This window comes from Pristis pectinata, chromosome 2, assembly GCF_009764475.1.
Source record: "Pristis pectinata isolate sPriPec2 chromosome 2, sPriPec2.1.pri, whole genome shotgun sequence".
NCBI classification, from domain to species: domain Eukaryota; kingdom Metazoa; phylum Chordata; class Chondrichthyes; order Rhinopristiformes; family Pristidae; genus Pristis; species Pristis pectinata.
The window spans coordinates 116,481,275-116,503,006 of NC_067406.1; the positions used below are offsets into that span (position 1 = coordinate 116,481,275).

Below are 21,732 nucleotides of genomic sequence, written 5' to 3' on the forward strand. Positions count from 1 at the left end.
GTCGAGAAGAACACTCGAGTGAAGGACACAAGCTGATCAACCCCAACAAAATAAAGCATGGATCATAATAAAGGCAAGTGGAGTTGGACAAGGTTAATAAAGGCATGGACCATATCAAAGTGGCAGTTGTTTGTGAGTCTGAATCTCCAGTAAAGAGAGCAACAAACATAAGAGGAATAATTATCCTACTGCCCAGAAACTTGACTGTTTCAACCAATGAGTTGCACAGTGACAGCCAATTAATTGAAGATGCACATGATCTTAATACTTAAATCAAGCAATGAATTTTGTGCAAACATAGAATATTTACTTAGCAAACAGTAAAGAGGACAGATGGAGTTTATTTAAAATGTTCCTGCAGCAAATACAACTTGTGAGTGAAACTACACCAGTTGCTCCTGATGAAAGCACATTAACTTCTCCAGCAATAGTGACTGAGGATAGCTGCATTCAAATGAAGTGTGCAACGTCACTTCCAGATACATAGTAGGCTGTCAATCCATGGGAGTAATTGATGACAATTGCCTAATCATCTCCAATCTGGCCATAAATATTGGTGTTATCATATGCTGTAAAGCCTTATTTTTGAAAAACAAGTACCTAAAATCAAGTGCAATTAATCAACTGCAAGTTGTGGAATTGAATTTGTATATTCTATTATTAGTTTATTGAAACTTAGAATTGACATTTTTATCTTAAATTTAATTCTTTAATGAAGCATGAGCATGACCAGCAAGGTGAGCATTTATTGCCCATTCCTAAATGCACTCATGAAGATGGACATGATCTGTCTTCTTGAACTGCTGCAATCTGTGTGTTGAAGGTATTTCTATGATGCTGCTAGTTAGGGAGTAGTATGATTTTGATCCATTGCCAATTGGAAATAAATTGGCAATATATTTCCAAATTAGAATTGTGTTTGAGGGTGGAGGTGGGAGTGTTACTATACATCTCTTGCTCTTGTCCTTTTATATGGTATAGGTTGAGGGTTTGGAAGGTGCTGTTGAATTGATTCAGTGCTTGTTATAGGTAGCACCTTGTAGATGGCAGCCACGTGCACTGACAGTAAAACAAAATGAATAATTAAAGTGATAATAATAGTAATTAATAGTAAAGTTACAGTTAAGAATGCTGTTTTGTCCTGATGGCATTGCATTTCTTGAGTGTTGCTGGAGCTGCACTCATCCAGGAAGATGAAATGTACTCCAGAACAATCCTGAAGTGGTTTGAAGGCATTGGGAAAGCCTTAGGGAATTGGGGTGTAAATTGTTCACAAAAGATTGCACAAAAGATGTCCTTCAACTTGTTCTTGTATCCACATTTATGTGGTGGTAAAGCTGATCCCTGGTTACAGAATGTAATAGGATAATCATATTAAGTTACCTGCCCATCACTTTTAGAATTAAATTTCCAATGTCAGATTAACAACTCATGATTATAAAACAACTAATATTTTGTGCATTATGTTCAAACTATCCACTTGACTACAAATGTTCTGATGCAAATATGCCAATCAGTTTATTTTAGTTTTCAAACAAAATGTGGTGGTGAACAGCTAAACAACACTGCATCCAGCATTCTAATTAGCTCAAATTATGGAGCGCAGAGTTCAGCTGCACTTCAGTTTTGTTTTAATTTTAATTTGTTAGGCAAATTGAAAAGAACTTGCAAAGTAGTGGCCATTCTATTACATGGGACAAACAGTATCAAGAAATCTGTGTTGTAAAGTTGACCAATGTTGCAGCAAAAATGGGCAGGTAATCTGAAATATTAGCATTTTGATTTTTGTTTTGTTGCTAATATTTTGTTCAGGATGAAGGTGTTGAGTCTGATGACCTCAAGAAAGATCTTCCACTGATGCCACCACCCCCAGATTCGAGCAGCATGAAACTTACCATTAGCGAAATTTGGTTCAGCTTTGCCGCCCCAACCAATTTACATTCACGAATTCAGATTTACTCCAGGTACGTGTTCCTTCAGTTTATGTAAGATAGTTCTACTTGTGGGGGTCTCGATGACTAAAGTAAATCTTTCTGTAAATCTTCCTTCATGGATGATCCTAAAACTGAAATATTTGCTCATGAGTAACTTGGTAAGATTCTAAATTTACTGACACATTCCCTGAAGATTTGTGGTCAACAACAAGCTGCACATACTTGCTGCTAAACACTTATCATACGAGTGAGTTTTTTTTTCCCTCCGAGCAGGACCTTGGGGTCCAAAGCAAGTCCTATCCAGAAGCTGGAAAAGAGCTTTAACAGCCAGGTACACAATGCCTAACCAGCTTCGCTGGAGCTGTCAAAGATGATGTTCCTCTGGCCTGACTTGGCTGGACCTTTCAAAGATGATGTCACCCACCTTGGCCGGAGCTGTCAAAGACGAGGTTTCCCTGGCTAAACTGGAGTTGTCAAAGTTGTCTAAGACTCTGAACATTTTGTATGTTCAACTTTCAGTCATTCAAAAACAATTAAGAACCAATAAAATGTTTTAAATTTAAAGGTACAATTGATTTATTAAACCTCAAAAAAAATGCACATGAATATACTGAAATCAGTGGAGAAGTATTCACTGCCTGGTGCAGTATGTTATTGTGGATTCTAGTTGTAACTGGTGGGGAAATACCTACAACTTTGGACATAAAGGGCATCATTTTGGACTCATTCATTGGTCTTGGAGGACCACTGAGGAGTGAAATGTCAGCAGAAGAACAGCCACGGGCAGCAGGCAGCAATTTCAAGATTCATTTGAAATCCTGCACTCTTGACAGTTATATGGGGGATATTCTCACAAATCCATGCAGTTACCTTGTTTCAACTGTATAGTGTGAAGATAATAGCTACCTCAGGAGAATGTGTACCAGAATTTCTCATGGAAAGGTCACGGAAAGCTACAATACATTTTGAACTTTGAAAATTAACTACTAGGGTTATATTGACATTTTCAATTCTTTTATACAAGCTTCTGAAATGTATCAGAAGTGCCTAAAATAAATTCTCTGATGTTCATTTGGAATATTGAGTTTAGTAGTATCTTGTGCTGTAAACTGAGTTTTCCATCTGAAATAACCTAATTTTTACAAATAGCACAATAATTTCTGGCTGTGCTTTCATATCATTTGCAAATTTCAAATGATGCCCCTCATATTGAGGTGATTAATATATAAATCACCTGGGTATTAGTGATGTAGTGTGGATTCTATTCATCTAGAGGCACAGTATACAAGATCTTTACCGTGCAGTAACTCCAAGAAAAATGTGTGGTCCACTATATATGGTGTGCTTTGACCTTACTTGTGAGGCTTTGTGGCAATTTATTTGGCAATCCACTGTGAAATTGTCTCCATCTTACATTTGTTCCATAACAGCATACAAGCCATGAGTCTACAACATAACCAATCTCAGTAAAGACTGGTGTCAAACAAAGCTGCATCATTGCCTTAACACCTCTCTCAATCTTCTCAATCAAGAGTTGTACCTGTACCTCTCCTCCAACAAACATCCCTGGGAATGAAGCTTGCCTTCAGAATGAATGGGGAACTGTTCAATATGTAGCAGCTACACTTCAGAACAAAGATTACCCAAATCTCAATTGAGCTGCAGCATGGAGATGACGCCTGTGTTTGTTATGCTTAGAGGCAGAACTCCAAGACATTATTGACTTGTTTCACTGAAACATTTGGAAGATTGTGCTTTAAACTCAGCATTTTCGTCACTAAGGTCCTCTACTGACTTGCTGTATCATACTGCCCTTTGAAAACTTTGGCCCACCTGCCTTATCTCAGAAGCCATGAATCGATGAAGGCAGATATTGATGATAAAGTTCACCACTGCATTCAACGCACAGCACAGCCTTTGGTTGATTGAGAAAAATGGTATTCAACAATGAGGGCTGGAGCCTTGGCATAAAACACATGGTTTACTGGACAGTCATAATCCTTGCCCTCCTGTGTAATCCTGAGACCTGAACTACTTGCAGCAATGCTGTCTGCACAAAGTCCCCAAGTACACTGGAAGGATAAATGACCCAACATTGGGATCCTCTCCCAAATCAACAGCATTGAGTCCTAATTACTCTCAGTAGGCAACATCGGGTAGGGCACATTATTCCACATCAGACTCCCAAAGTAGACACTGTATTCTGAGTTTTTTGTGGGAGGAGATTACCATACGAGATTCTTTTGACAGGGGGAAAAAAGCAATATGCTCAAATTAAAATGCAAGTGCCCCAGTGGCTTCTGGAAACCTCTGGCCCATGACTGCTTAAATGGAGAAGCAATATTCAGGCCCTGTGTAAATGGGAGAAGGATGACATTACTCACTTGCCTGTCCTATGAGCCACCACCTGTGGAAGAGTCCACAGTTCCTTCATTTACCGTCTCAAAACCCACAACACCAATGAGGATGCAAATCAGGCAGTAATACCTCCGGCACGATTATTATTAACACTGGTGCCCCACAAGGCTGCATCCTCAGCCCTCTACTCCCTGTACACTCATGTCTGTGTGGCCAGATTCTGCTCTAACTCCATCTACAAGTTTGCAGATGATACCACCGTTGTAGGCCGTATCTCAAACAGCAATGAGTTGGAGTACAGGAAGGAGATAGAGAGCTTAGTGGAATGGTGTCATGACAACAACCTTGCCCTCAGTGTTAACAAAACAAAAGAGCTGGTCATTGACTTCAGGAAAGGGAGCGGTGTACATGCACCTGTCTACATCAATGGTGCTGAGGTCGAGAGGGTTGAGAGCTTCAAGTTCCTGGGAGTGAACATCACCAACAGCCTGTCTTGGTCAAATCACGTAGAACCCACGGCCAAGAAAGCTCACCATTGCCTCTACTTCCTCAGGAGGCTAAAGAAATTTGGTTTGTCGCCTTTGACTCTCACCAACTTTTACCGATGTACCATAGAAAGCATCCTGTCTGGATGTATCCCGGCTTGGTATGGCAGCTGCTCTGCCTAGGACCGCAAGAAACTGCAGAGAGCTGTGAACACAGCCCAGTGCATCACGGACACCAGCCTCCGCTCCTTGGACTCTGTCTTTACCTCTCGTTGTCTTGGTGAAGCAGCCAGCATAATCAAAGACCCCACCCACCAGGGACATTCTCTCTTCTCTCCTCTTCCATCGGGTAGAAGATACAGGAGCATGAAGGCACGTACCACCAGACTTAAGGATAGCTTCTACCCACTGTGATAAGACTATTGAACAATGAGATGGACTATGACCTCATGATCTACCTTGCTGTGACCTTGCACCTTATTGCACTGCACTTTCTCTGTAGCTGTGACACTTTACTCTGCACTATTATTGTTTTTACCTGTACTTCATCAATGCACTCTGTACTAACTCAATGTTACTGCACTGTGTAATGAATTGACCTGTACGATCGGTTTGCAAGACAAGTTTTTCACTGTACCTCGGTACAAGTGACAATAATATACCAATACCACAAGGGATTGCCTAGGAATTGAAGGGGGATACTGCAGTGTACCTTCATCCACTTCAAATCGCAACTGTTCGCCACTAGTCTCTACTTTCTGGTTTTGTCAATTCTATATCCATGCAGCCACTGCCCTTTGATCTCATCTGCCAACATATTTGTTAAGTAGTATGTTATCAGGTAACTTCTGTAGGTTACAAGCAGATCAATTACACTGCCTTCATCAAAGATAATTTTTTGTGAAGGATTTGTTAGCATAGACAATGAGTATCTATGACAATAACTCAATGAACTAAGAAAATGATTGATTAAGGATATATGTGTTGCTCATGATCCAGAAGAGTAGAAATTTTGGTTGACTCTTTACTGTTTCCTCCCACTCTAATATTAATATTGAGGGTTGTCAATGCAGACAAATAATGCAATGCAGCCCACTTAATTTGTGCATGCTAATAGGAAGCTGTTTTCAATAAAATGGTTTTGCAATAGTTTCTGTGGCACACTTGGGTGAATCTCATTCACTCCCCCACCCTTCCTCTTCTGTGTCAGAGTTAAGCTTGAAGGCAGATTCAATTTATCCCTTTCCACTACCGACACACCCCTCTACCCACCGTTAGCCTCAAGACAACCACCCCACTTTCCTGTTGCCTCGATGGTGGGTATAGTCAGCTACCTATCTTAATGGTCTCGGAAAGAAAGCTTCTGAATTTGGCTCTTTTTGATCTGATGGATAGAAGGAGCAACTTATGAGAGATGGGAGGGTAGGTAGGTAGGATGGAAAGAAAGGAGATAAATTTCTGAACATATATTTTCTTGTATTGCCCCTTAAACCAACTGCTCCCTTTTAGTGAAATTCTATTGTAAAATTTAAAATCCAGCTGCTTCAGGTTGGTAAGAGTTTTGTATATATTTTGTTATAGGCAGCTGAACCTTTTAAGCACAGCTACACCCGCTATTAGTGCCTGGCTTATTCCCATTGATCAGTTGAAATCTTCATTGAATAAACTGGAAATGGAAAGAACTCTTCGTGTGTGTGCTGTGATGGGCTGCATTATGACAGAAGCTCTGGAGGTAAGTTGAAACCTCTTTTTTTATAAATAAAGAAAGAAGCAGTGCATATTTCATTTGCTCCCTCAGCTAAGTGTTGTGATTGTCTCAGATTATTAATAGGAAAATTTGAATACGATGGGCATGACTGAGTTGCACTGTTGCCTTCTTGGATATTAGGTTTTTTTTTCCATATTACTACCTCCAAATACTGTTTGGTGAAATGTAGATTACAGTGAACTTTATCATTTACAATCCTGTTAGCTGATAGTCCAGTTTTCCACCAGACTTTGTGGAAGACAAAGTCTTTCAAAATAAATCACCTCACAGCAAAACCTTCGTGTTTTTTATATATTAAATGCTGGCTTTGTTGATTACACCTTTTATCTCAGGAATGAATGCATTAAAATTTTTTTTTTTGCAATTAAAACTGAATACTTCTTTTGACTTTTTCCCTTGAGCTAGCTTTAATTTCTTTGTTTTGTCTATTGCTGTACCCTACTGTTAAAGCAGAAATTTATTAGTCAGAGCTAGCTTATTCACAAGTAACCCCTAGTTTTGTCCATCCTCCCTGATGTTCAGAGTAACTTTAAAACCGTTAATGTTTCACTTTTTGAGATCCAGTTCTACATGAATACATAGTTCCTTCATGGACCACCAGAATAAGTTGCTAAAGGCTTTGCATTTGGGGAATTCTCTGATGCATTAATTGAAATGGATTAACACTAAATATTGGTCTCCTGCTTTCAACTTGCTAAGCCACCATTCTTTGCATTGTTAGCAAATTTAGCTTTAGTAGTCATGATCCATTCATCCAAGTTATTAAAATAGATTTTAAATAGTTGATGCCCTAGCACTGATTCCTGAGAAACTTCACTATTTACTGATTACCAATCCAAAATTAATCCATTTTTCCCTATTCCATTTTTGCTGCTTATTAGTCAATCTCCTATGCATGTTAATATCTTGCCCTCAACCCATGCACTCCTGTGCAATAGCCATTATGGGGCACTTATTGAATGCCTTCTGGAAATCTAAATACATGATATCTACTAGTTCCTCTTTATCCACCCTTTTTGTTTCATCCTAAAAGATGCCATATACGATTTCTTTATCCACCCTATATGTTTCTTCCTAAAATTTGCCACGTACAATTTCCCTCTCATGAAACCATGTTGACCTTGCTTGATTTTATAAATGTCCTGTAGTTGTCTCCTTAATACTTCCCAATGATAGATGTCAGGCTAATTGGCCTATAGTATTCTACTTTCTTTCTCTTTCCTGAATAATGGTGTTACATTTGTGTTTTCCAATCCTTCCGGAAAACACAACCAATCCACTGTCTCCACTATTGCTTCCCCTCAGATGCTAGGATACAGGCCATCAGGACCAGGGGACTTCTTGGCATTATAGGCCATTATTTTGTATAGTACTACTACTTTAATGATAGAGATAATTATACGTTCAACCTACCACATGGCCTCCTTATTATCTATCGTTAATTGGAATTTATTAGTGTCTTCTACTGTGAAGATTGAACAAAAACAATTATTTAGAATCTCTGCCATTTCTCTATTTCCCACTATTAATTCCCTAGTCTCAGCCTCTATGGGACCAATATTTACTTTTAGCTACTCTCTTCATTTTTATATACCTGCAGAAGCTCTTACTGTTCGTCTTTCTCTGCTAATATACTGTCATACTCTATCTTCTCCCTCTTTATTTTTCTGTCATCCTTTGCTGGTTTCTAAAAACAAAATCCAATACCCTGGCCTACTATTAATCACGTCTTCCATGTCTTTTTTGGAATTTTATGCTATCTTTTATTTCCAATTAGTCACATCGTTCTCATAGAGCCTTTCTTTCTCACTGGTTTCAATGTTTACTGAGATTTAAGAAGCATCTTCTGAATTGCGTGTCACTAGTCTTTGTCTTAATACCATTTTACTCTTTAATCTCATTTCCTAGTCCATTTTAGTTTGCTCTGCCCTCATACCATTTTGATTGCCTTTATTCAAGTTCAGGACACTAGTTTCAGAAGCAAGCTTCTCACCCTTAAACTGAATTTGAAATTCCATCACCTGCATCTTTCCTAGTAGATCCTTTATTCTGAGATCATTCATTAATTGTGTCTCATTACATAATATTAGATTTAAAATAGCTTGCTCTCTGGTTGGTTCCTCAATGTAATGTTCAAAGAAAGCATCCTGAATCACTCTGTATACTTGTCATCCAGACTACACTTGTCAATTTAACTTGTCCAATCTATATGATAATGAAAATTACCTAAATTGTATGCAACAAATGATAAGAAAATAATTTTGTTGAACCTGTAGAGAGTACATGGCTTGGCATTATATAAGGAGCAAATATTTAAATAAAAAAGATTCATACAGGAGGTGGCCAGTCAGCCCATTGTGCCAAGGCAATGAATTATTCCCATTCCCATGCTGTTTCCCTAATTTTTTTTTTCTTTTCATGTCTATAATTCAGGTTCCTTAAAGATTCTTCCTTCTAGTCATGTGAATTCATTTTACTTAAAAAAAACCTTTTCATCTGGTCTTAGTTTTGTTGCCAATTTTTGTTAAATCTCCACGGTCTGGTTGCTTACCATAGCATGAACCCATTCTCTTCCACATAATAGTGCCTGATTTGCACACCCAAAATCAGACTTTGTGGAACATATGCTAAGTCTGTGATTTTTGTTTGTAATTACTTTTTACTTATTGAAATTGAATTGAAAAGTTTTTGTAGTTATATTACACAATCCAGTTTCTATGCTAGTTGTTTTAAAATTTCTTGTTGTAACAAAACCCTTATCGCCACAGGTAATAAAATTGATATTTTATCCCCTCTTAATAGGTTCCTGAAAATCTCCTGTTTTGTATGAAAATTTATCAAGGAGGCTGCCTTCTGGTTCACCTTATTTTCATTCAAACATATTTTCACTTTGTCATAAGATGCCAACACTAAAGGAAGGTGCAGGCTATATGAAGTTAACTTGTACTTGCAGCAGAAGATCTAATTCTATATAGCAAATCTTTCAAAGACAAATTTTATACAACATGGCTAAGCAGGAAAAGATGAAACCCTTAAATAAATATTTCTGCCTATTTGAACTGTTCCTTCCCTTATTTTCAAGATACTCATGCTGTCAATATAATTGCAGACTTTCAGCACTTTATCCATATTGAATGTGTTTGTTTTCATTAAATATCTGTTGAACATTCATTTTGGTTTTTTTTTTGGAATATTGAAGTTAAATAATCAACTATGTGACGGTTAGATATTTAGGATTAATTGGTATAAGTTATATTTTCTAATTGATTTCTTTCAGAGAAAGAGTGTACATTTTCCACTGAAGAGCAAGTACAACAGAGTTAATAAATTGGCTCGGTACCTACAGGAAAATCCTTCCTGTTTACTGTGCAACATACTTCATCGATACTTGCAGCAGGCAGACTATTCTGTCATCGAGGATGCTACAATGGTAAGCACTTGTAAGGTTCATGGCATACATTCTGAACTAAGTTTTGTGAACATTTACTAGTACATTATTAATATGCAAGTGTTCTTGGCCTATTAATTAATTAATTATTAAAGGTAACTGTGCACCCAATTATGCACAACAATTAATAAGAACATGATTTTGGTGAACATAAGGAATATTGAACAGCTATGTATCTGCTGAATGTGGTTTATTGTGTTACTTATGCAATTATTGTGCTTTATTTCTTGCAGAACAATGGTCTTCCTGCCCTTGTCACTCTAAAGAAGGGCTTGGTGGCATTAGCTAGGCAGTGGATGAAGTTCATAGTAGTTACTCCAGCTTTCAAAGGAGTTAGTTTACTGCTTAGGCCAGCACAACTGCCAAAGCCACAATCAATGACACAGGCTCATCGTCAAGCTTGTGGCTTGGACAATGGAGGTGCCATACAAAGTGACACAAGTGCTGATGGAGCAGAATTTGAATTTGATGCCGGTAATTAAATGCATTATATTCTGTACGTGGGCAACAAACTATTTTGTTGAAGGTTTATGGTTACTTTTAAACAAATGCTTGTACAAAGCTTAAGTATTCCATTTATCAATCTGTATCAAATATTAAATTTAAATTAAAATGGTGCAATGACAAACACCTTTACATGTGAAATGTAAGATGTTCAGTGTCATAGAGTGCTAGTTTATAAGATATTTGTAACGAAGATGTGATTCCTGCAGTCCATCATTCTGTTATACATTTGCAATGCTTCAAAGTTGCCCGTACTTTAAAGTTCACTCCTTCTTGTTAACATAGCATATTTACAGCTTAAAAATATATTGCACAGCCACTTCAAATTCAATTCTATTACTTTAAAAAATGATCTATTCTTAATAATGGCTGAATGCTTGAACCACTTGCAATATTCTTGCACTCTAGAGCTTTGCTTGATGTGGCATGGAAATTATATGTTTCATAAAATATATCACACTTCAACAATTAAGTAATATTTAGGTGAGCACTTGGTATAGGAGGCTATCAGCCAAGTGCTGGACAGTGGGAGTACTGTAGATAGATACTTGATAGCTGGCACTCACGTGGTGGGGCAATGGGCCTGTTTCTATGCTGTATGACTCAATAATTCTACAACTCTCAGTGAACAATTTGGTTAATAGCATGTTCCAGGTGGCAGGGAGGGCAATCCACCATGTACACTTGGCACCATCTGTTGCCATGGCATGCAACTTTTTTTTCAGTGGGTTAAACTGATGTTCTGAATCACCTCTAAGGGACATCTATATTAAACTTGCTTTACTTTGAACATAAATAATCAGGTACTGACATTTTTCAGTCATACATATGAAGACAAAGTTTAGTAACAGTTTAATGGAGACACAGGAGACTGCAGATACTGGAAATCTGGAGTAACATGCACGAAATGCTGGAGGAACTCAGCAGGTCAGGCAGCATCTATGGAGGGAAATGAACAGTTGATGTTTCGGGCCAAGACCCCTCATCAGGACTGGAAAGAAAGAGGGCAGTAACCTGGCCCGAAACGTCGACTGTTCATTTCCCTCCATAGATGCTGTCTGACCTGCTGAGTTCCTCCAGCATTTCATGTGAGTTGCTTTAGTAACAGTTTAATTTCTGTTCAGATCGTTACCAAGCAACAGGTCGATGTTGGTTTCCGTGTTTAAATTGCAGGGAATCATAATTGGTGTTTTGGTGTTTGAACATATAATTTCCTTTAAATTGTTTTTGAAGCTTTATTTGTCCAGGAGACTCAGTAATAGTCTGGGTTTTTGATCCAGCCAGGATTTTTATTGCTTGTCTTTAAATATTCATTACTTTACAAATTAAGCATTCTGTTAATAAGTTTGCTTTCAATATTTCTTAATTCCTTCCAGTTTTCATCCCTTTATCTCCTTTGCATATTGCATTTAGCCACTGTATCTTAGGCTTATTCTTTAATAAATAATTACGCAGCTCTTCATTTGAGATGAGATTAATTTTCCATGGAAAGCATCTACATATTTGCAATTATAATTTGCAAAAAAAGTCTGATATTTTCTGGTGCCTATAAACTTCAAATTTTCAATAGAAAATTTACTTCTCTCTATTTACTGGATTTAAAAGCAAGAAGTACAATGTATACAGCGGTGTGTTTACTGTTATGATCTCTGGTTTTTATGAAACACACAAGATTTGTAAGTTATTCTGAATTATATTTTTGTGGTAGAATTTCTAAAGATAACTGCAAGTTAAGACCCTGAAACAAAATACTATGTAAAAGGGAACTCAGGTGATCAACACCCCTCGTATTTAATGATATATTTTGGTTTTTGGACCATCAACTGTTTGATCACAAAGAAACCATCATCCCCTATATCCAACTTAGCTAGTGAAAAGGTTGAACTTTAACAATCTCTATTTGCCAGACATTCTGTAAACATCACCTCTTCTGTCTTGACTCTGTCAACTTTCTGAACTTAGTCCAACTTGTTTACATACAAGTTGACAGATGAGTTGTGACCACCATTTTTGCACAGGTTTACTGGAAATTAACAAACTAAAATAAAACAATTTATGCCAGCAGACCAATATGCTACTAAGCCAGTAGGATCACCTACCTATCTATTCTCCATGCATGTCGAAGGATCTGGGATCAATGTGTGACAGCTGCTCAGGTCTCAAGGTTTGCCAAAGGATTTAGAAGAAATATGTGGCAGTTCCTGTGCCCTGGTAACTGTGTTGGAGGCTTCAAGAGAACACTGCAGCAATTACCAGCCTCCTTGTACTATTATAGGCTGGAAAGAAATGGCTAATTGGGAGTATGGGGCCTGGATTCCACTAATGTGTTAAAACTAGATATTTTGTGAGCCCCAAATTACTTGGAGTCTAAATACATGAGATGGATGGTGAGGCCTAGAAAATTCCAGCTTCACTTTCTGTTCTCTGCCAATTAACTGATCCTGGCTAGAAATGTTATATTTGTCCTCAGTGTTCCTCTGTTTGAAAGAATAGGAGGTCAGATGCCAACATGTCTGACCTCCTGCTCTGCTGTCTGCTGCTAAATTCAGTATTGTGGCTGAACAACAAATATATTGAGTTGAGAGGGGGTTGGGGGTGGATATTGCACAATCTGCACATTGCCTGTCAGTTTGCATTTGTATCTTGCTCTTGTTCTTTTGAGTGAAGTCATCAAACTTGATAGAAAATGTAAATGCAGATAGATTCTTTGCTTGCTTTTCCATATTTTACCTTTATTTTTAATTCACTTCCATTACAATGCATTAAGATACTTTAAAGTTTATTTTTTACTTTTAGTTATTCAAACCTACTTGAAATGGTTTGATGTTTCCAGTTTATTGGAAACACTTAAAAAATAATAGGCCTTTGAGAGCTGAGAGCTAAGAGCTGTCAACAGTCAGCAGAGTTTTCAGAAAGGGTGGGACATTGGGGTTTGCTGCCTGAGGGCTAGTTATGCATACAGACTGTTCTCCCCCATGGGACGGCTGCAGGCCTCTATTTCAACCAGTCCTACAGGTCGTCCTGCAGCAAGTCCGGTCACAAGTGTGAGCAAGGGTGGCAGGGCAGATGGAGTATGGTCTGTCCTAATAAAATTGGCCAAGTTGTTGTATAGCTCTCGCCGTACCTTGTGCCTCTATTCCAAAGATGAGCCATAGCCCTTAAACAAGGTCCCAACTCATTATTTTCCAGAAGAGTTTACTCCTAAACTGGGATACACCTGTATCATAAAAAGTCCATCTCTTTCGTGAAGCAGTGTAAGGAACCAGTTTTCACTGCATTCTTTGTAAAGTTGTTAAATTAAAGGTGATGAGTAATGTCTTAGTATCTGGGATGAGGTATCGAACCATAGGTTTAGGTTCATTTAATTACCTGTTATTCTTCATGATTGTTAATATTATAAACCAGTGTTTAAGAAATATATCAAAAGTCATCAATGTGTAATCATGGTACTTGAGATTACTTATTAAGTTTTCTTGATTTACTATCTTGAGTTTAGGGAGGAACTTGACACATTCTTTTTGAGAAAGTAAAGCCTATGAAAATGGAGAAAGCAATCTTTTCCTAATTGTGGGGATTGAGGGATAGGATTTGTTTTTTTGTCTGTTAATCTGGTATTTTAAGAATTGGCTGCAATCGAGGTGTACACAGGAATCTAAACTTTCTGACTTCCGGAAAGGCACTTCTACATAGCCTCAAGTTAAACATCCTTTTATGTCTGAGTCTATACTTGCTCCACTAATAATGATAAATATGTCAGGAATAAGAGGATAGCCAGGGAAAGGGGTAATCTACGTGTGGAGCCAGAGGATGTGGTTGAGGTCCTAAATGACTGCATCTCATCTGAATTCACCAAGGAGAAGGATATGGAAGATGGTGAGTTCAGGGAGGAGTACGTTGATAGTCTGCAGCATGTCAATGTTTAGAAGGGGGAGGTGTTGTGTATCATCAAACACATGAGTTGGTAAGTCCCCAGGGCCAGATGAGATCTACCTTGGGTTCCTGTGGAAAAACAAGGGAAGAGGTAGCTGAGGCCATGACAGAGATTTTTGCATTTTTGTTAACCACAGGTGAAATTCTACAAGACTGGGGGATAGCTAATGTTGCTCTTTTATTTAAGGAGGACAGCAAGGATAAGCGGGGTTCACTTTATTCACTGGATGTAGGGCTTTATTCACTGGAAAGGAGGAGGATGAGAGGAGACATGATAGAGGTATATAAAATATTGAGAGGAATAGATAGAGTAGACAGTCAGCGCCTCCTTCCCAGGGCACCAATGCTCAAGACGAGAGGGCATGGCTTTAAGGCTATGGGTGGGAGGTTCAGGGGAGATGTCAGGGGGAGGTTTTTCACCCAGAGAGTGGTTGGTGCATGGAATGCACTGCTTGGGGTGGTGGTGGAGGCAGATACATTGGACAGGTTCAAGAGCTTGTTGGATAGGCATATGGAGGAGTGTGGGATGGGGGGATATGTGGGAGGAAGGGGTTAGGTAGTGTGAGGGTGGTTTGATGGATGGCACAACATGGTGGGCCGAAGGGCCTGTTTTGTGCTGTATGGTTCTATGGTAACAACAGGCCAGTGAGCCTTAGATCAGTGGTAGAGAAATTATTGGAGAAAATTCTAAGGAATAGCATTTATGTACATTTGGAAAGGCAGAGCTTTATCAAAGATGGTTAACATGGTTTTGTGCAAGGCAAGTCCTGCCTCACTAATTTGATTGAGCCTTTTGAGGAGGTAACTCAGTAGATTGATGAAACCTGGACAGTAGGCATTATCTATATGGACTTCAGCAAGGCATTTTTCAAAGGCCCTTATGGTAGGTTAGTCCAGAAAGTAAAGGCACGTGGGATCCAAAGTGAGCTAGCTAATTGGATCCAAAATTGTTTTGGTGATTTGAGACAGAGGTGGTGAAAGGCTTCTTTTCTGGTTTGGAAGTCTGTGACCAGTGGTGTACCGTAAGGATTGGTGCTCCGACCCTTGTTTGTGATAGATATTAATGACTTGGAGGTGAATGTAGGTGTAATAATTGGTAAGTTTACAGGTGATACAAAAAATTGGTGTTGTTGTGGACAGTAAGAAAGGTTGACTAAGGCTGCAGCAGGATAGAGATCAGATAGAAAGTTGGGCAGAAGGTTGGCAAGTGGAATTTAATCTTGATAAATGAAAGGTGATGCAATTTAGGAAGTCAAATAATGGGAGGACGTATATCTAGTAAGTAGTAGGACACCAAGGAATGTTGGTTCCCTGGGGTTCAAGTCCATAGTTCCCTGAAAGTGGCAACGGACTTTAATAGGGGTTGATAGGTCAGGGCATAGAATATAAAAGTTGTTTAGTAATGTTGCAGCTTTACAAAATACTGGTTAGGCTGCACTGGTCTTATGTACAATTCTGGTTGTCACACTATAGGAAGGATGGTTATGTGATTGCACTGGAGATTCACCAGGATGTTGCCAGATTGGAGGACTTTACTTATGGAAAGAGATTGGATAGGTTGGGCTTGTTTTCCCTGGAGTGAACGAGGCTGAAGGGTATCAAAACCAAGAGGGCATAAGTTTAAGGTGGGAGGAAGGAGTTTTAAAGGGGTTTGGGGGGAAAGTTTTTTTTTTACAGAGGTAAAGGAGCTGATGGAATCAGATACAATCACATTGTTTGAAAGGCAAGGCATGGAAGTAAGTGGGATTAGTGTATGTAGGTAAAAAGATTAGCATTAATGTGGTGGGCCAAAGGGCCTGTTTCTGTGCTGTATGACTTTATAAAAAAAAGATTAAGTTTATGAACAGTTCATAAACATCCAGCATTTAATCCTGATGTATTTTGGGTAGGTATAGCTGCTTAGATAGGATTTTCTCAAGTCTGCTGTTCTTTGTTGCAGCTACAGTGAGTGAACACACCATGCTTTTGGAGAGTAGTCGTCCACCAGGAGGTGGAACAACCTCTGGACCAGTAACTGGCTCTGACATCATGAGAAAGTTATCCAAAACAAATGCTCATGCCCATGAATCCACTCTTAAAATAAAAGTAGGTACAACATAAAAAAAATGCTTGTAATTTAACAAGATGTATATTCCTTAAATGTTTATTTATTAAGATTGATGTGCCCTCTTAATTGTATTTTTGTCTCTATTTATTGCAATCCACTTTCAAGCCTATCTTTAGCATTAAAATTATGCATTTCAATTTAATGGATTTAATCCAGTGGTTATGAAGAGAGAGGCTAACTGCAAACCTTAATCTCAGTCCCTTCCAACTAATATTCAGAATTCCATTACAATGTAAATTATCATATTTATCACATGAAACTCTTAACTTAGATTTTAGAATATAGACTTGTAAATATTGTTTTCATTAATCCTGGGATACTATTTCTTTTACACACAAATTGACATTTATAAACAATGACACCAAGTGGTTTGCATTTTGTTACTAAAGGTTCATTTGAGTTTTTATTTGCTAACTTCAAAATTAATTCGGTGAGATATCAAGGTATCCTCCAGCATGCTCGTGTTCTGGTAGTTATCGATGCTGATTGATAGGTAGTCCATGTTTAAACAAGCGATGAATATATTGGTCCAGAATTTCCTGGTAGCCAGAAACTGCCCAAGTGCTTGATGCTCACTTGTATTTTAATTGCATTCTGTATTAAATGAAACCAGCCTGATCATCTTCAATGAGGCCCTGCACAGAACAACACCTTTCAAATGTAAATGCTGTAACACTGGGGGGGGAGGGTTTGGAGCTACAGGTGGAGTGGGTGCAGAACATATCCCTCCTACAAAAAGCTGAAAAACACTTAGACAGCTATCTCACATAACCCAAATTTTGGTCTTCTTTGAATGAGTGGAGTTGCTGTTCCTAAATTTGCTGCAGGTTCCTTACAAAAATCTTTTAGTGTAGTACTGGGGAATTGGCAGAGTTTGCATTCCCCTGCTGAACTCTGTGCGCATTCCAGTGGTGGGATGTAGTTTCAGAATCATCAGCCAATAACTGTCAGGTAGTACAGGATTGCTGAGTTAACGCAAGCATGCCCTTTAGTCCTGAATTTTCTGAGTTACGTGGGATAACCCTGCCAGTTCTGCGCAGACTGTTATCATTTCTCCAATGGAAAATCCATTCCATTTTGTTTCTGAGAGTTAGCCGTGACCTACCTAGCCATTCTTGTATCATGGCAGAGTACGTTTCATTTGAAAATATTTAAATCTCTGTAGGATGTTTGGATGTTTACAGACTTATTGTACAGGAAGTGAAGTCAAGTGTATAAGAAAAGTTGAAATTAATCTCTCAGAATCAGATTTATTATCACTGACTTATATGATGTGAAATTTGTTGTTTTGCAGCAGCAGTACAGTGCAAAGACATAAAATCTATAAATTACAAAAATGAATAGTACAAAAAAAATAATGAGGTAATGTTCATGGGTTCATAGATCATTAAGAAATCTGATGGCGGAGGGGAAGAAGCTGTTCCTGAATCATTGACTTTGGGTCTTCAGGCTCCTTTACCTCCTCTCTGATTGGTAGTAACGAAAAGAGGGCATGTCCCAGATGGTGAGAGTCCTTAATGATAGATGCTGCCTTCTTGAGGCGCCGCCTCTTCAAGATGTCCTTGATGGTGGGGAGGGTTGTGCCCGTGATGGAGCTAGTCTGCAACTCTCTGCAGCTTCTTGCAATCCTGTGCATTGGAGGCTCTGTACCAGGCAGTGATACGACCAGTCAGGATGCTCTCCACCGTACACCTATAGAAATTTGTAAGAGCCTTTGGTGATGTACTAAATCTCCTCAAACTCCTAATGAAGTAGAGCCTCTGGCATGCCTTCTTCGTGATTGCATGAATGTGTTGAGCCCAGGATAGATCCTCTGAGATGTTGCTGCCTAGGAACTTGAAGCTGCTCACCCCTTCTGCTGCTGACCTCTCAATGAGGACTGGTGTGTGTTCTCCTGACTTCCCCTTCCTGAAATCCACAATCAGTTTCTTGGTCTTGATGACGTTGAGTGTGAAGTTGTTGTTGTGACATGACTCAACCAGCCAATCAATCTCACCCTTGTAAGCATCCTCATCGTCATCTGAGATTCTACCAACAACAGTGGTGTCATCGGCAAATTTATAGATGGTGTTTGAGCTGTACTTGGCTACATAGTAATGAGTATAGAGAGAGTAGAGCAGTGAGCTAAGCACACATCCTTCAGGTGTGCCTGTGTTGATTGTCAGCGAGAAGGAGATGTTACTACTGATCCACACTGACTGTGGTCTCCCGATAAGAAAGTCGAAGATCCAGTTGCAGAGGGAGATACAGAGGCCCAGATTTTGTAGCTTGGTTATTAGTACTGAGGGGATGATGGTATTGAACACCAAATTGTAATCGATAAACAGCAGCCCGACATATGTTTTGCTGTTGTCTAGGTGCTCCAGAGCCAAGTGGAGAGCCAGTGAGATTGTGTCTGCTGTAGATCTGTTGTGGCAGCAGGTGAATTGCGGCAGGTCCAGGTCCTTGCTCAGGCAGGAGTTAATTCTCGCTATGACCAACCTCTCAAAGCACTTCATCACAATAGATGTGAGTGCTACCAGGCGTTGAGGCAGCTCACCCTACTCTTTGTGGGCACTGGAATGATTGCTGCCCTTTTGAAGCAGGTGGGAACCTCCGACTGCAGCAGTGAGAGATTAAAGGTGTCCTTGAATACTCCAGCTAGTTGACACAGGTTTTCAGTACTCAGCCAGGTACACCATCGTGGTCTGGTGCCTTGCGAGGGTTCACCCTGTTGTTCGGACATTGGCCTCCGACAGACAGATCACAGTATTGTGATCTATTATTGTATTGTCTCTATTTAAATATTTAAGCATTCAAAATATTTCAACTTTTTCCATATTTGCCTTGCAGGGTGTTCACCCATACCAGTCTCTCAGCTACACTAGTGGAGATACAGTAGCAGACTCACCAGCCCATATTAGCCGTGCAGGACTGCCAACAAGAGAAAGCCCTAGAAAGGAAAGTCTACTGAGCTATCTGACTGGGAGCTTCCCAAGTCTTCACAATCTTCTCGAAGGAACTCCACAACGTAATGCAGCAGTAATTAAAAGCAGCTCACTTACACGTCAAGGTATATTTTACGTTTGTGGATGTTGATCCACTTCCGGGATTGATGTTCCTACATTACATGCAGTTTGAATGCTTGGATATTTTTCTTCTTAGCCTGTGCATGCATACTTTGTTACTGTTTTATGTGAAAAGAAAGTGAAATATAATAATGAAAATTGTTGAAACTGACTGAGTCAGCTTTGGTCACTATTATTCTACATGTCAAAATTGAAATGGTTTTCAAAAAATAGGTATAGCTCTCAAGACTAAATTCCAGTCTTAATTCTTCTCAATCTTTTAAGCCAGCAAAATGGGAAAACAAAAATACTGCTTATTTGATATCCTTTTTATCACAATACTTTTTTTAAACAAGCCTGATTATTTTTTTTAAACCTTTCTCTGTTGAGGAAAACAAACACTCATTCAAGGGATACAACACCTGAAACCTGTTAGATTAAAAATAAGTGTATATTGTTGTTTTACAGTTGTAGCTCTGTGCTGTATAGTGCACATGCTGTTGTGCAGAACAATAATAGTTTTGATTAAAGCATTTGGTTCAATTGTTGATCTGCAATGTATTGCTTTGCAAAAGTGCCCTTCTCTGACTGCATCCTGCATAAAGGAAGAAAATTCAAAGGAATTATTATTTGTATGTGTGAGTGTATCTCAGACCTGGTTCTTGCAGGTCTGTAGCTGCTGAGTTCTGAATAAGAGAAATGAAGTAGGATAGGCATCGAACTCGTATGTTATGTCTATAAAGCAATTGCTTTATTCTTACTGACTAAATATAATATAATATATATAGAGTACATCTTTTGGATAGTTTACTATGTAATATTCTGAAGGAAATAGCAAAACTCCATATATCCAGATTTAATAAAGAGCACAAATCAGGTATCTTTCTTTTAGCAATGTAAGTTTGACTTCTACAATATGCATAAACTTTTGTATTACTTTAATTTTCAACACAAATTTCACAGGATGTTTATAACAAAATAAGTTCCTGATGCACTTGTGGCAGGGGCAAAGTAATTTGTAAAAATTGAATATTTAAGCCAAAAATTACTGTTCCCAATTTAAACTATACATAGATTAAAGTTAGTAAAAACAACCACTATTAAATTCTATGAATAGGGCTAGAAGATAAATTGGTAATTTTGTCACACTTTCACAAAGAAAAGCCACATTTGCTGTATGGGGGGGCTGGCGGTGTTGGGGGGAACAAAGCACAATATCAATGAATGTGAGAATTTTATACCAGATTCCCTGCTGTTTTTAAAGGAATTATTTTATCATTCTGATACGTAGTTTCATAGGTCGATCCATTTGTAGAGTATTAATTGTGACCTTGGATGTTGTTCACCCACTTATTTTGCAAATACAGGAAATGCCGTTGCTACAGAGATGTTGTCTGAACATCCACTTCTGTCTGAACCATCGTCAGTCAGTTTTTATAATTGGATGTCAAATGCTGTGAGTAACCGAGGAAGCATTACTCAAGAATCACCAGTGCCCAGATCTGGCCATAACACTCTTCCAACAGGTAAACCAAAGGAAGTACATGTGGTAAATGTAGAGAAACTCTGTAATCTGATGCTCAAAGAGCTGAATGACACTATATTCAGTTTTCTTGTATTGAAGTTGGTTAGCAAATTAATTGAAAGTTGTAAAATAATTAAATGCTCAGGAGTCCTGTGGTTCAAGGAAGATCACTTCTAGGTATAAGTGAGCAAGGATTGAATAATGGTGTCATTTCATTAACTTAGCATAACATAAGATTTTGCTGCCCTCCAGAGCAAATTTGGTAATTGACTTGACACCAGTCTGGTTACAATAACTTCATTGCATTAAATTTCAGTTCACAATTCCCTGAGAACTGTTTAATCAGTAGTTTACAACACCAAGGTTATAGATACATTGATGTTGGACAAAAGGATAGGAATGTGTTAGTGGACCTTTTCAGCTGATTTTGCATCATCTGTCTTAGCCCGGTCTTCTCTCAGTTGTTCTCTTTATTGTATCCCCACAAGTATTGTTGCATGCACAAACATATCCCAAAGCATTTATTTAATTGCCTTAGTTTCTGCAGTTTTAATAGTTTTGTTTTGTTTTAAGAACTTGGATATGCTGCTATTTTCTTGAGGCAGTAGAACTTGCAGCTCAATTTA

The 21,732-nt window shown here is 38.6% G+C and overlaps 1 protein-coding gene across 5 annotated transcripts in view; it reads left to right on the forward strand.

The window, feature by feature from the left end:
* Positions 1-21,732, forward strand: part of kiaa1109 (KIAA1109 ortholog) — a 285,307-nt gene that overhangs the window by 162,003 nt on the left and 101,572 nt on the right. For all 5 annotated transcript variants that reach the window (XM_052035089.1, XM_052035112.1, XM_052035104.1 and 2 more), the window contains exons 38-44: positions 1,813-1,964; positions 6,359-6,509; positions 9,823-9,975; positions 10,227-10,467; positions 16,367-16,512; positions 19,367-19,586; positions 20,949-21,107. In XM_052035089.1, the coding sequence (XP_051891049.1) occupies positions 1,813-1,964; positions 6,359-6,509; positions 9,823-9,975; positions 10,227-10,467; positions 16,367-16,512; positions 19,367-19,586; positions 20,949-21,107 (1,222 nt within the window). The remainder of the gene's footprint in view (positions 1-1,812; positions 1,965-6,358; positions 6,510-9,822; positions 9,976-10,226; positions 10,468-16,366; positions 16,513-19,366; positions 19,587-20,948; positions 21,108-21,732) is intronic.